The 16,203-nt window shown below is 41.1% G+C and overlaps 1 protein-coding gene across 2 annotated transcripts; it reads left to right on the top strand.

Annotated features, from left to right (window-relative positions):
* The first annotated feature begins 807 nt into the window (after positions 1–807).
* On the top strand, positions 808–11,991 carry wee1 (WEE1 G2 checkpoint kinase). Of its 2 annotated transcripts, XM_084334746.1 has the most exons (11): positions 808–1,825; positions 3,178–3,389; positions 3,814–3,880; positions 4,292–4,464; positions 5,602–5,870; positions 6,180–6,269; positions 6,361–6,446; positions 7,099–7,152; positions 8,950–9,120; positions 10,555–10,700; positions 10,810–11,991. In XM_084334746.1, exons 1-11 carry the CDS (start codon positions 1,280–1,282, stop codon positions 10,964–10,966), a joined length of 1,971 nt encoding a protein of 656 aa, XP_084190872.1. In that variant the 5' UTR covers positions 808–1,279; the 3' UTR covers positions 10,967–11,991. The 2 variants fall into 2 exon arrangements, with proteins under 2 accessions (XP_084190872.1, XP_084190873.1); XM_084334747.1 differs by lacking the exon at positions 7,099–7,152.
* Positions 11,992–16,203: the final 4,212 nt, after the last annotated feature.

Below are 16,203 nucleotides of genomic sequence, written 5' to 3'. Positions count from 1 at the left end.
ACGTAGGTGTATTCTTAACAAACGTTGGCCTTCCAAAGGGTCCCAGGAGTGAATTTGAAATGCCTTGATCATTACAAGGAGCTAACACGCTGGCAAAACATGATTTACTCGTTATCTATTTACAATTTTATGGGTAATTCTTTTGCCTCCGGCCCTTCACCCATGTTCAAGATCCGAAATTTAGTATATTTTCAACTATTTTAGAAGATGTCTTAATCTGGAAAATGTTGTGTCATGTTTCAGTGAAACATTTTCAACTCAAGCAGTCACACTCATGCAGGTAGATACCGGTATTTAAAGTCACATAAGTCCTTACAATAATGTAAATATGTCTTTAACTATTTTATAAATAGTTGCAATTTTTAGGTTTACTCAAATCACTTGTGAAGTTTGTGATGCTTATGAAAAGTGACATTGCAACTTGCAAAAACGTATATATATATATATATATATATATTTATTACTTGAACAAAATATGTTGAAGTGAGATTCTTGTAATTATTGTTTTTGCTACATGTGAAAAAGAAAAGTAACTTAAATGGAAAAGGCTTTGAAGCATTGTCCGGGGTTAATGTAATTAATTGTTTGACCTCTCCAACAAAAGGATGAAGGAGACTTTTTTTTATAAAAGCCATTCATTCGCCGTTCGCGCCAGATCGACGTCCTTTCGCCGATGACGTAGCGCCTTCTGACCCCCTCTGGAACGCCCATCTTTCAAACTTCACACCGGCGCCGTCATTGGCTAAGGAAAATGCACGTGATCAACGGTCGCGGGAAGTCCTTTGCCACGCGCGTGATGTGGGAAGAGTTGTTGCTCGGTTCAAACGTCTTTGTAAAATGCAATGTAAACAGCTAACATAGTTATTGGTAGAAGATCGACTTTCTAGTTTGATACTCATCTCGGAAGACATTGACCAACAGCATTACAAGTTCACGGGATCGTATATACTGTTACCACCAGCTATTCTGAGTGAGTTTGCTTGAACGGAGAGAACATCTTGTTTTCAGCCTCATCGGAGGGGCGTGTTTTGGTTTAGCATGGTGGCTAACTTCGTACAACATGTTAGCAGCGCGTTAATAATAGCTTTCTACTAAAGACACCTTCCACCGACGAGCTTCTGTATTTATTATCACAGGATTCGCAGAGAGGTAATCAAGCTATACGTGTATTTTTCAACTAACGGACGTTGCACCGCAACAGGAACAAACTCGCCGCGTATAGAGACGCGGAACGAGCTCCACCCGCGAGTCGAGAAGAAGGGGGTTTAAAAAAATAAAAATGTCGACGTATAGACAACACGGACCCGCATCGTCCCCTCTCAAGGTGCGACCGACCCGTCAAAAGTTACAGTTCACGTCCAGCAGCGACGGAGAGGAAGACGAGGAGCTCACCGAGGACGTTATCAACAGCAGCACGTCGGGGGCCGAGTCCGGCTTCACGGAGCTCGACTCCCCGGTGCGAGGAGGCGGGCGCCGCCGGGACGACGAGGCCGACCAGCGGCTCACCGGGGACGGCAGCAGCCCGCTGCTGATGAACCGTGTGACCGGGGGCGACGAGGACGACGAGCTGTGGGACGAGGAGGGCTTCGGTTCCCCGTCGTCTTATCTACGGTCCCCCAGCAGCGGGGTCCTGTTTAATAGGAATTGTTCGCCTTCTCCGCGGAAGAGTTCTCGGTTGTTGTACCACCACCACGGCGGCTCGCCGGACCGGCCCTACGACGACGGGGAGGAGGGCTCCAGCTCGCCCGTCCCGGACTGTCCCGACACCCCGCCGCACAAGACCTTCAGGAAGCTGCGGCTGTTCGACACCCCGCACACGCCGAAGGTTGGTGTTCTCTCCGGGCTCAGTGTCTCAAGAAACCTGGGGGATTAGGTTCATATTATGGGCCTTTCATATTATTAAGGGCTGGGCAATTAATAATAATAAAAAATCGCTATCTATTCATAGACCTATGCAATCTCATTTCTAAGTTATGACGATTTTTTTAAATTAACATTTTAGTAAAAAAAAAAATACTTTACTTTTTAAAATGATGACTATTCTGACGAGTTATTTTGTACGTTATACAAGATACTTTTAAGTTTAAGTCAATCATTTTGTTTAAGAGAGTGCAATAAATCATTTTATTGAAAAAATAATAAGAATCGTGATAGAATCGTGATCTCAATTCTTTTTAGGGAGAAAAATCGTGATTCACATTTTAGCAAGAATCGCCCAGCCCATTCCATTACTTAAAACGGTTCGATAAATAATCCTCTCCCACAGTTGTGAGTTTTAGCACTTTTTTTTAGTTTTTTGGGATTTGGAAGATAGTTGCTCATTTTCAATAGTTTTGATCTGTTTTAGACCAGGTGAATAACATGTATCAATTCTGGAATTGGGGTGTAACGTTGGTTAACCTTTAACTCATGATTACACGTCAGACGAATGGAATTGGTCATAGTTATTATGATTTGATTACGTTAGATCGAACTACCTTGCCATGAAGTCATTCACAAGTGGCTATCTAATATAATAATAATCATACTGAAATACGTCTTTCCTTACTGAATTTACTGTAATTGAATTAGTATACAACGGAAAATGGCAATGTAATTGTAAAGCTAATTTACGCATCTATATTTGTTGACATGTTTGACCGAATATTGTTTTTGGTGACACTCTTAAAACTGCTATTTGTATGTGTAATATATATATATATATATATATATATATATATATATATATATATAAATTAAAATATATACAATGGCAAGCCAATCCCCTTTTCAAATGTAAAGGTAACCTTGTCAGTTGCTTAACCAACGCCTCATGTTTAAAGGTACCATTGTCATTGTCGGTTGCATAACTAGCTACCATTGACACAACAGTACAGTACACTTACATAATCAGAGCAGCCAGCCAGCCAAATGACTCATTGAACTGGAGAGGGTTTTTTGTCTGGGCATGTCTTAGACTTATGGGGAATACTGAATCACAATAGCTTATACAATTAAATAATTATTTTAGCATTTTCAGCCAGATCTAGATATTCAGAAGATTTGTCTCACACAAAAATGCAATCTCTCATTGTGTGTGTTTTCAATTGTCTCACTTGTACATATGAGTGCTTAATTTGATCAAGTATTTCTTAAATGGTCTTCCACCCATTTTGAGTAATGGTCATTCTTTTGCAGAGCTTACTGTCCAGAGCCAGGGGCCCGGGATCGTCCAGCAGACGAGTTGCCCTGTTCAAGACTGCAGAGTCGTCGGGGAAAGCCTCTGTGGACAGTGACTGCAAGAGAAGCCAAACCCCTCTGGTCAATTTCAACCCCTTCACCCCTGACAACATCCTCATCCAGTCTGCCACACAGCAAAGGATCAACAGGAAGAGGGCACACTGGAATGAGTATGTCACTTCAAGTATTTTGTTTTTAACAATTTGGTGTAATCAGTAGGACATGGGTCTATTATTATATTAATTGGTCGGTTGGGTCTTAAACCATTCATATTCTGTTGATCGATTAGTAGTTTATGCTTTTTTTCCATGCTGAATGGAATTTCCCCCCAACACAACGTACTGCTTATAGCACAGGCACTCACCTCAACACATGTACATGTCTCTTATCTTGCTGATGGACTCAGATTGAAAGCCATTGTTGTAGTAACCAGGTTCGTTAAATCCGTTGACTAAGTATGACTAAGGCAAAGGGGGTTTGGCTGGAAACCAAGACCTCATGGTCATTAGTGAATTCCGCCATGTGGTTGTGAACTCCCTCAGTGCTGCCCTCTGGTGTGCAGAATGTTTCCTAACAGTTTATTGTCTTTTCCAGCTCCTGCGGTGAGGACATGGAGGCCAGTGATGGCGAGGGTGAGGAAGAAATCCTCCCACCGTCCAAGGTAACCGCTCTGTCCTCCCTGTTTGTCTTTGATGGGTGAAAACTACTCTGTGAAATCTGCATCACTTAAAGGTGGCGTTGCACCCCCCAAAATAAACATATTTTTCCTCATACTGGGTGCTATTTATCCGTCCAGATAGTTTTAGTGTGATTTGCCTAGTTTTGGAGATATCTGCCGTAGAGATGTCGCCAGTCACTCCAATGCAATGGAGCTGATTGACACACTGTTTGTGGTGCTTAAAATGGCAAAAACTCAGAAGCAATGTCTCTTGAGTCTTTACAGAAACCATAACCTGGTTACAATTGAGATAATCCACAAGCCATGGAGTTTCAATTTCATGTAGGAACTATTTTCTATTTCCCATAATAATGTATTCTGAATTTCTTTCTAAAATGTTTCTCACCTTCTCAGAGAATCACCATGATGGAAAGCAATATGGTGTCCAGATACGTGTCAGAGTTCCATGAGCTGGAGAAGATCGGCTGTGGGGAGTTTGGCGCTGTGTTCAAGTGTGTGAAAAGGATAGACGGCTGCATCTATGCCATCAAGCGATCAAAGAAGCCTTTGGCAGGATCGGTAGATGAGTAAGTCAAGGTTTTTCCTATGTAATGCTTTTTTCCCCAGTAGATGTGTGAAGATTTTTGCTAAACATTATTTCTAGTCACTGCAGATGTCTCTAGTTTGCTTTGCACAGAGTTTTGCACCATCTCGGTCTTATTTCGAGATCAAAACGGCAGCATTTACGGCATCCGAATGCCCTTCGGTCAGGTTTCGCTACAAGATCTATGTTTTTAGCAGAATTCAAAGCGGAAACTTTCCGTAGCGGCAAAGCACATTCTGGGGTTCGATCAGAATGTTACCTGCGAGTTGAAACTTTCGAACACATGGCGTGAAGAAAATAGGCTATACACAATTATTATTATAAAAAAAAATAAAACAGCCGGAGATGCGGTAATCAGCATTTCCAATGGCAGATTTCAATCTGGATTTAGTACCACCAGACGTGGCAGCAAAAACCGTGAATGAAATCTACTCTTAAGTACAGTTAATTTTTTACAATGTAAATTGCTCCACCATTTTTCATCAGATTGCAACACGTTTTTTTGCTAAACGTTCACAGAAAGGTAGAGAAACTAACTCCGTTCTATTTTATGGCAATAACGTTCAGGTTTGTTCCACCCGTGAGATATGATCCCAAAAATAAAAGTCAGATGATTGACGAGGGCTGCAGGTGTATTTTATTTTAAGCCCTGGGTCTCTTCTCTCAAAAGACTACACTCAAGTTAGGCTGCGCCAAGTCCTCACGTCAATAAGTGCCTTTTTCCGACTCAATGCGCTGAGATTTCTTTAAACTCATATTTCACTAAACACTTCAAATCATTGGTAAACAAACCTAGTGCTGAAAATAAACATTTCGACTGCTGTTTTGACCGGCTTGGCTACATTTGAAAAAGAAACACAACATTAATTAATACGTTCTGTATTGATGGATTTATGGTGTGCTATCAATCTCGTACCGGACCACTCGGGCATAAGAGGTTAATTCCTGTGTCTAATCGGCACTGTTCAGTAAAAGCAAGGGATTCGTACTTTGTATCGGCCGATGGTGAACGTTGAGTCCTGGGAATCATTTGTGGGGTCCTTTTTTGTGATGTTTATTTCAGTGCTGCTCAGAGACATGACCTAATTAAAACGGTTTTCCCCACCCCCTCCCATCACAGACAGAATGCCTTACGAGAGGTGTATGCCCACGCTGTGTTGGGCCAGCACCCCCACGTGGTGCGCTACTACTCGGCCTGGGCGGAGGACGACCACATGCTCATCCAGAACGAGTACTGCAACGGCGGCACGCTCTCCGACGTCATCGCCGAGAACTACCGGCGGCTCCGCTACCTGACGGAGCTGGAGCTGAAGGACCTGCTGTTGCAGGTGACCCGAGGCCTCAAGTACATCCACTCCTCGTCACTGGTGCACATGGACATCAAGCCAAGTGAGTCGAGGAACCATCAGCCCCATTCAATGTCTATGGAGTTGCCCCACATTTTTACATTCCAGTGGCATCACCGGTTTGGAGGATTCTCCAAAGAAATGTCTGATTTCTAGCTTTAGGGAGAGAGTGGTGCATGTTCACAAATACTGACTGAACTGGCCTCCTGGTCCACGGGAAGAACATATATTAATAATTAAAATCGGTGGCATTTGCTTTAAATAATTCACTGTATTATACTCTGTATGGATAATGTTATCTGCCACGTCTTTGTTTTGTACAATACTTATCTATTTGCCACCTGTCTCCTAGGCAACATTTTCATTTCACGCAAGACCGTCGCCACCATGGAGGATGAGGATGATGATGGAAATTTGACCACCAGCGTTGTGTACAAAATAGGTACGTCATTTTCAAACGCATGCCCGCTGCAGTCAACATCATTGCTACTTCAAGCAAGAATTGGATCAAAACTTTTATTTTTTCCTCTTAGGTGACCTTGGCCATGTGACTAGAGTAAACAATCCACAAGTAGAGGAAGGTGACAGCAGGTTTCTGGCCAATGAAGTTCTACAAGAGGTAAGCCTCCATCTTGCTATCAACCCAACCCGGCCTGGCTCAGCAGATGCATGGTTACAGGGGTGCGGCCGCAATATTTCTGACGGCACGAACACATTTTCATAAATGTACCTTCATGTATAGGTCAATAGCACTCTGGAGTTATCTACCCAAATATATAATTTCTATGGATAATATTACTAGGGCTGTCTTTAGTGATGCACGATATATCGGCCGCCGATATAATATCGGCCGATATGGCCGTTTTTTTACACATCGGTATCGGTCCAATATCAAGATAGGGCCGATATCCGATATTTAAAAAAAAAAATTTTTTTACATGTTTTGGCCTTAAATAGTTTCAAAATATCAGTCATTTCTGAAAATAAGTTACAAAAGTAAAAAAATTATGCGTTTTGTAAAATAGCTCTTTATTTGATTATCATAAAAAAGTGTTTTCTATACAGAGATATCGACATCGGTAAATATCGGTATCGGCCAGAACAGCAATATTAATATCGGTTATCGGTATCGGCCACAATTTTCACATCGGTGCATCACTAGCTGTCTTAAATACTTCGAAGCTTCGTTCGATGGCACAAGCTTCGAACATTAAAAAAAATCGAAGTTTAAAAAAAAATATTTTTTTTTGCCTCAAATCTTTCGCCTCCAGAAGAAAATGGCATATCACAACTCTACAACAACTTTGTCAAATCGCCTAAAAAACGTAAGTATCGTTGTACATGACGGCGATGCCACATAAAACATTAATAAGGCTATGCCTATGCTGCTATGACTAATGTGTTACCAAGTTGGCTAATTTAATTGTATCATCTGCTTTTGTAGGTGCATTGTCTGATATAATTATAAATTAAATAATATAATTGTTTGCTTGATAGACGATAGACTGCACCCAGGCAGCGCAGCCGAGTGAAACCTTGTTTTCGTCACAGTCACGAAAGGGGCTACTTAATTCATTAATCCAATCCACTTTATTTATAGAGCACATTTAAAAACAACAACGTTTACCAAAGTTCTGTACAAGTCCCACAACATAAGATACAAAAAAATATATATATATTATTATTATTTTTTTTTCTTCAAAGCTTCGAATTAAAATCGAAGCTCGGCCCAGAAGCTTCGATTGCCAAAAAAAGCTTCGAAGGTCAGCCCTAAATATTACAATAACTTTCAAAACGCTTTCAAAGAATTACCTCACCAAAGAATAGGATTGGCACATACCCATATGTTACTATTATTCTACTAACCTTAAACTCTTTGATTTATTTATTTATTTCTGGGCCAAGTGGGTCTGTTGTGCCAGGCTGGATGGGTTGTTGGTATTTACTCTGTTTAATTGTACTGATATGTCTGTCATTGTCTTATTATTTTGTTTTACTCTTCTCATTTGTGTACCTGCGTAGGTTGATGGTTTTTCTGTGTGTATATGTGACCAGGCACAGACAATAGGGTTAAGTTACATTATATCAAAGTACAGGCAGATACTTTTCAATCTATATGGGGTAGGTGCGCGTTACCATAGCTCAGTGTATGTACGCTGTTCTCTGTGTTCGGGAGACTCGGTGCATAAAAAACCTGATTATAATCATGTCTCTGCCACAACCACAGTGTGAGCTGTGAGTGAATTACGCGATGGGGAACATTATGGCAGGAGACTTTTTTTTAAGAGTGAGGCATGTGCCACGGAAGTGGCAATTTTTTTTGAAGTAAAATACCAGGAAGAATAAAATACATTTACTTTTAAACAACTTTATTCTTTCTTTGCGGCCCGGTACCAAATGATCCACGCCAAGTACCAGTCTGCGGCCTGATGGTTGGGGACCTCTGCTATAGAGCCTTCTCTCTGTACTCCGGTATGCGCACGGTTACAGCCTTTCGGAGCGCGTACTGGAGTAGATTATTCAATGCGGCTGCCAGCCAGCTTTTGTGCAACAGAGAAATACAATTTCAATTGTGACGGAGAGAAGATCGTCTCCCGATTTCAATTTAACAGACTGTATTAATGGTATTAAAAGATATGAATGTTTCTCTGCATATTTTCACACCGCCAATAAAGTACTGGGCCCGTTGTTTCCGAATGGATTTTGGTGCATCTGCTTTTCCTCTCCGATACCCGAGACAGAAAGTACTTAGCCAGTGGCCACTCCCCCAGGACGCAACTGTAGTTTTTTCACACAGCGAGGAAAAATGAAAAATATTATTGTCGGGACAATCTAACAATAATGAACACGTCTACAAGTCATTAAGTTTTGCAAATAAGTAGACATATAGAGAGCATTTCAAAGCACTCAAAATTGCCAATATCTCCATTTCAACCTATTTCTGAATTGTGACATTTTGGGGTTTTCTGCAGAATCGTGAGCTCCTTAACAAGACGCGTTAAACTGTGCCGGGTCACTGTATATGTATATATTTTATGTATGTTACATTTCGTCATTTAGCGGACTCTTTTTTCCAAAGTTTTTATAACTAAACATGGACATCTCTGCCCTCTTTCTCTCAGGACTACAGTAACCTGGGTAAAGCGGACATCTTCGCGTTGGCACTGACTGTTGTCAGCGCCTCGGGTACAGAGCCTCTGCCCACCAACGGAGACAAGTGGCATGAGATCCGTCAAGGGAAACTGCCTCACATCCCCCAAGTGCTCTCTCCGGAATTCCTCAGTCTTCTCAAGGTGAGACGCTTTGAAAACATGAAACTAGAATGGCACTCGAGTGCTGCACCCACCATGTCACAGCACAGTTTGACCTGTAAATTAGTACGGTACTTTAATAACAATCAGTGTTTTAAATAAGATCCATATTTCCTGGAGTTGCGTCGATGTGAGACACCGGGGCTGTGTGCGTGGCGCTCTGCTTCCACTCCCTGCAGGCATAGTGGGCGTGCCAATTTTTTCCGCTTTCATGATGACTGAATGAGAGGCATGGCTGCAATTTAAAAAGTGCTCTTGCCGACAGTCCGTGGCTTATTGACAAAGCAGAGGCACGGAACGAAATATGGCATTATTTGCCTTGCATAGCCGACAGTCCTGGGAATGCACACCACGAAGCCTGTCTGTAAAATATGTTTTAAACGTGCACAGATCAAGGGACCAACACGGTCAACCTGGCAAATTATCTCACAGACGGACATGCCGACCTGTTGAAGGAATTCAGGTTAGCTAATGTGGTGGATAGTGTATTTATATGCCCTCAAACCCCAATCTCGGAACCCTCCAGCTGTCATCTTTTTTCTTTTACCGACAATGTTTTTACCTCTGGGGGCAACGACCGGTGTAGCTGCTGCCTTTAATTCCCAATATCCAGGCCAAGACTTCCTCTGTCCACCGGCCATTGTTTACAGTCTGATTGCCAACTGCTTCTTTACATTTTTTTCAAAGGCACAGTACACAAACATGTAGCACAACAGCTAGCCACAACTTAAGCATGTCAGTCTGTATCAATAATTTATGAACGTTATGCGAAGCAGGCAACATGTTGACATAATTTGGATACGTACAAACCCAAACCATTGTTTTTTATCTTTTAGATGATTCTATGGTAGCTGTATTCCAACCTAACAAGTGTTACTCCAGTCCTCGTTTAGTCCACAGATGTTCCATTCTTGCAGATATCTGTTTATAGAGATTAAACTAAGGCCTGAAACACCATGAAAATGTGTAGCCTGGTTCTTCACATCAGCATAATTTCCCCCACGCGCCTGTCTGCTCCACTGCTCTTAATAACCACAGGTAGAGCTCATTATTTATCATGGGTTAAAAAACAAGAGCTTGGTAACTATTGGGCACTCTTGACAACACTAAAAAGCTTGTAGAAATAATGATCCAACAGTCATTTTGAAATGGGTTCCTCCCAGACAAGGACGTCATGAGAACCGGTCTACTACACAGCAATAATTTACACTTTTGCGCAGGAATAATCAGTGTAATCCAGTTCAGTGTAATCCGGGACAGCCCTAGCACACGCATCACAACATCACGCCTAACAGTAGTGATCTTTTAATCACATCCTCCTCCCTTATCCTTGACTCTGTTTTTAAAACATCCCCTGTTCCAGATCCTCCTGCTTTTCTGGTTCTAACCTCCTCCTCTGTTTCCTTCCACCTGCAGTTGATGATCCACCCTGACCCTGCCAGACGGCCATCCACCTCCGAACTCATCAGACACCCCGTGCTGCTCACCGCCGCCAGGATGAGCGCCGACCAACTACGAGTGGAACTCAACGCAGAGAAGTTCAAGAACGCCCTGCTCCAAAAGTAAGCACACAAGGGCAAATCCAAACTAATTGATCAAATGTACAAACGGCAGAAGTCATATTTGTTTTAACATGGAGGAATTAATCCTTTGTTGTGTTTTTTTCCACAGGGAGTTGAAGAAAGCCCAGATGGCCAAAGCTGCCGCTGAGGAGAAGGTGCTGTCCACCGACAGGGTCCTGACCCGCTCCACGCTTCAGTCAAACCCCAGAGGCAGCCGGCTCATCGGCAAGAAGATGAACCGATCGGTCAGCCTGACCATCTACTGAGACGATACTTCCAACCCCCCTACTCTACCCCATATTCGGGTAAAGGGACTAGGCTGGAGATCACAACAAGACAGTGGATTCAACACTTTCAGTTGAAGCAGATTTTATATTTTTTAAACAGAGGTACACTCTTGAAGAGGACCCAGTCAGTTCTATGAAAAAGACCATAGACTTTGCCGTACTCTGTTCTGAACTCAGCCCCTGGACGGGCTGTGCTTTTGAAACATTCATTCCCTAAAGGTAGCTGTACCTTTTTTCTTTATTTTTTACACACTCTGTCATTCCTCAAAGTCGCATAGATGGATGTCAGGCTCTCTCTCCGTTGTCTCCCTGCACTTCCACACTTGACAAAGCCTGGACTTGCTGGTGCGGTGGATGGGAGACTAAGCTCTTCAGTGTGAATGTACTAAGCCCATAGCCGTGCGCACCTTACTGCCTGTCAAAAGCCTGATGCTGGGTACAAAGAGTTTGAGAGCTGACTTGCTGTGTAATGGAGCACTTTGGAGGCAACTGGTGGAACTTGCCACGTAAAACGTTATTTTTTTGTGTTATTTTAACCTGCTGCTATTCATGTTTGTCTGTATCAGGGTTTGTTTTTCAAATTGGACTGTTATAGAAGCCATTGGCTCTTATTTCCGAATAGCCGACAGGAGGCTGTTTCCTTTTTTCTCTGATCTGTTTTAAGAGTGAAAAATGGATTATGCAGTTTGAGAAAATCAAATCATCCAATTTGTTGGAAGTACCAAATCCAATGATTTAGCCTTTGGTGGTAAGGTTATAAATGGTACATCCTGTTTGTGTTCTGTTGATCCAAGCTGCCAGCCCCGCCTGTAGCATTAGAACAATCATTGTCCTGTTCAGTGGATTCTCGTGTTCTGAATGGAAGTAGTTTCTACTGTCATTTACATGAGGAATATCTTGTTAGAAAGATAACACCCCCCCCCCCCTAACAAAACATTGCATTGTTGTAACCTGTACATATATTCTTTTATTAAATTCTCATCAAATCTATGTGTTTTGTTATTCTGACTGATTATTACCCATTACAAATACAATGGGCTACTTTTTAGTAATTTCCTACCCATCCCGTCCTCCTGAGGTACACATACTGTAAGTCTGGACCCATCTTTTTACAAGATTCTGTCTCCACTCTCCAGGGCCCCTATCTGACAGGATTTTGTTGTTAAATATGGGGAACTACATCCAATTTAAGAATGCATGTGTTATTCCTTTGGTCCATGATAGTCCAAAAATATTAGTGAGAACAAACTACTTTTTCCCTAGTGTCGATTGCTAAAACTCAAGTTGTGATATGAAGTACTGTCTGGAACTGCTCCATAGACGAGATGTTATAGGTAACAGAGCAGAGTGTGCTTACAGTCACTTTACCACATTGCCTGTTGATGCTACATTTAAATAGGGATAGGACGGATATATCTCAGTGTTTTCAAGGCATGAAAGTCATTTATAAAAATGTCTTAAGTGCAGAATAATCATATTATTCTTGTTACCTATAACAAAGCACTGTTTTGAAACACTATGACCTAGCGTTAGCTAGGCTTAAATACAACTTCCATTTGGCTGGGTTAGCTGTAAACGTGGTGTAACTAAGCCATCTATAATGTACAGTGTTATAAAATAAAAACAATTAATTTATCTGACTCTTTTTATTCATAGAATGACTCATCCGAAACCAAAAGCCAGTTCACGATAAACAAGTTTTAAGTTAACATCTGTTTTTATTAGGGATGCTCGATATTGGCTTTTTTACCTATACCGATATTGTCCAACTCTTAATTTCCGATACCGATATCAACCGATACCGATATATGCAGGGTTTCCCTCCCCAAAAAATGGAATAATTTCAGGTAATTAACATTACATATCTCTTGTGGAATTAACACAACATTATGCATACTTTTTTTTTTTTTTTTTTTTTTTTTACTTCATTTTTTAGCGTTTATCGCTTTTCTGGTCAAGTATGACCGACAGGTGTAGGGTGAAACGGGAGAGAGAGCAGGGGAAGACATTCGGCAAATGACGGCGAGTCCGGGAATCGAACTCGGAGTCAACCAGGTCCGTGACGCAGCACGGTATTCCGCGACGCAGTGCGGTACATGGTGTGCTACTGGAGCACCCCCATTATGCATACTTTTGACAATAAATATAATCAGAATTTCTTCTTACTTGCTTGCCTGGGTAAATAAAGGTTATAGAAATGTAAAAAAAAATTGAAAACCGATACTGATATTTTCCGATATCACATTTTAATATCGGACATCCCTAGTTTTTATGCACGCAACACTTTTTCTGTTATTGTGTAAGTGAGAAGTAGCCTACACTATGCACTTAAGTTTTCTCTTTCATTTGAGTGGTATTCTTTGCAATAATTTCTCTTCATTTTGTCTTTGTCTATATGTTATAATTTTGTATTGTATTACAGATGTTATAAAAAATAAATGATGAAGCAGTTTGAACTACTTTTTCTATGTAACTTAACCCAACTATATTATCTTGATAATATACTGCTGGTCTTTTTTCATTTGCTGTCCATATGTCAGAAAAAAATATTTGTCAATGTTTGACATACAGTTTCTTGTCAATTCAGTGATGCTAAACTGTCCTGCCAATAGGTGGTGAGTGCTTACACACAAGATGTGCCTTGTTGTTGAAGGAGGTATGTGATTAACAGGTGTGGGTTCTTTAATGTATGTGGGAGGAGGTGTATCTTGGCCTGGGTTAGGTAACATTTCAGGTCAATTTGGCACAGGACACATCAGCAGTGTTCCCTTGTATCATTGGGTGTTTCGGCCTTACAACACTATACACCCTCCGCAAAAGCGCCAGCACTATGAATGGACCTGTCTCAAACCCTGCCCTCTTTTCTTGATCCTCCAATCACAGCTGTCGCTTACCTCGGACAAACTTGGTTTGTCCGAGGTAAGCGACAGTTGTGATTGGAGGATCAAGAAAAGAGGGCAGGGTTTGAGACAGGTCCATTGAAAATGGGGGACCCTGATGTAAACAAGATGAAAGTCTCTGGTCTGCATCCCCTTAACAATTGTGTGTATTGAGCCGTACTGTATTGTACCCATTCTGCAATCTGTTAATAAAGTTTTCAATCAATCAATCAATCAGCTGCATCACCTGCAGGACCGGACCTAGCACATTTGGTGCCCTAGGCAAGCTTCACCCTTGGCGCCCCCTCCCCCAAATAAATGTTATGTTAGATTTTTTTTTTTAAATGTCAAAATATTGGTTGCAGATATAGAAGGGGCGCAAAAACTTACGTGGTAAATACAGTACACAGGTCACAACATGTTTACAGGACAGTTTAGGAGTTGTATTAGGAGTGTATTTCGTGACTGTTGGGAACTAGGCTACACTGGCACACCTACTTCCAGTGAATGACGCTAAGCTAGGCTAACGGTGCGGCTGTTCCCTAAGCCCCTACTGCTAGAAAAGATGTGATATAGCAATGCAGCAGTTGCCTCCAAATGTGTGCTATCACCCATTCTATAACACTACCAAGCATATTTTTCAGGCCTCCTGTCCGAAATTACATGCCCCAAATTAATCATGATAGCTCCTGAACCATAAGGGCCTATATGCATGTTTCTGGTCTCCTTTGATAAGTAACAAGCTATACATATGAATCCAGTGTAAGTAAACCCATATATTACCATTCCAGAGTAAATGGAGATACAATGAAGGACAACATAATATTTTTACCCTCGCCAGGTACATATTCTACATTTAAAAGATAATCAGGAAGGAACTGCATCTAGAAACAATTGTGGTAGTCATGGATCAAGCACTATATAAGAAAGCCACTGAAATTGCCTGGAAGCACAAAGAGCGCTTCTCCAACATTCTTCTCATCATAATGGGGACATTCCATACCTATAATGCCTTAGCCATCCTAGGAAAGCGTTTTCGGGATGCTGGTCTAAAGGACATTATGCATAGAGGCTGGAATTAAGGGTTCTGTCAATGGAGTCCTTGATGGTAAACACTATAACCGTGCTGTCAGGGCCCACAAGTACATCTATGAAGCACTGATGAGACTCACATGGGCAGAGTTCACACCTTGGGTTGAGGACAGTGTTCCAGAGAAGAGTGGGATGATCAAATCATTCTTGGATAATGTGAAATACATTGATTGATTGATTAATTGATTGAAACCTTGTTTTTGTTACAGCCTCCCACCCCCCCTTCCCACAAAAGGCCTTTGCTTTTTGGACAGGCTGCTTTTGTATATAAGAATTTGTTCTTAATTGCTTGCCTGGATAAATAAAGGTTAAATAAAAAAAAATATATATATATATATGTTGTTGTTTTTTACGTCTGTACTAGTCTTGGCTTCCAGACAATTGGAGAGCGCCGCCAACAGCGCCACGGATAGAGACTGATAACTGTCTGTACTGACGGAACTTATACAAAAAGTAAATAGTTATTTGAATTCCTGAATAAATTCTGTGATGTGATTATAATGTGCCCTGGGTTTTGTATTGAGTTTTCCAAAATAAACAAATATTTTTCTGAAAACCAATAAGAAATATATCATTGTATAGGTCTAACTGAGCTGAGAATATTGATAGGTCATATGGCATGAAGCTCTGTGGCCCATATATGAATGTTGATTGAATATGCATATTGATCAATATTCATTGTTTTTTATTTCTATTTCAATAAAAAATATTTGGGGAGATTTATGTTTTTGTAACATGGCTGTATTGAAAGAAATAGTGTTTTGGAGTAAAATGACCAGTAAACAGTCAACATGTAAATGATAACCATGGCCAAAACATTTACATCATCTGAGTATACCTTTTTAAACAGTATCATAAATGTTGTATTTTGTATGTATTGTCATCACATTTACAGTTACATTTGTAGTCAAGGAGTAGGAGAACACATGCAGTTGCATTATTATCCATGGGATATTGGTTATAATGGTCATATTGCCTTTTAAATTAAGATTATGTACCAGGCGAGGATACAAAAAAATATTAGTTTCTTCATTGTATCTCCATTTGCTCTGGAATGGTAATAGATGGATTCATATGTATAGCTTGTTACCTATCAAAGGAGACCAGAAACATGCATATAGGCCCTTATGGTTCAGGGGCTATCATGATTAATTTGGGGGCATGTCATTTCGGACAGGAGGCCTGAAAATATGCTTGGTAGTGTTATAGAATGGGTGCTAGCACACATTTGGAGGCAACTGCAGC

This window comes from Notolepis coatsorum (genome assembly GCF_963971535.1).
Source record: "Notolepis coatsorum genome assembly, chromosome: 18".
In the NCBI taxonomy this organism is placed as follows: domain Eukaryota; kingdom Metazoa; phylum Chordata; class Actinopteri; order Aulopiformes; family Paralepididae; genus Notolepis; species Notolepis coatsorum.
This window is presented reverse-complemented; position numbering and strand designations above follow the sequence as displayed.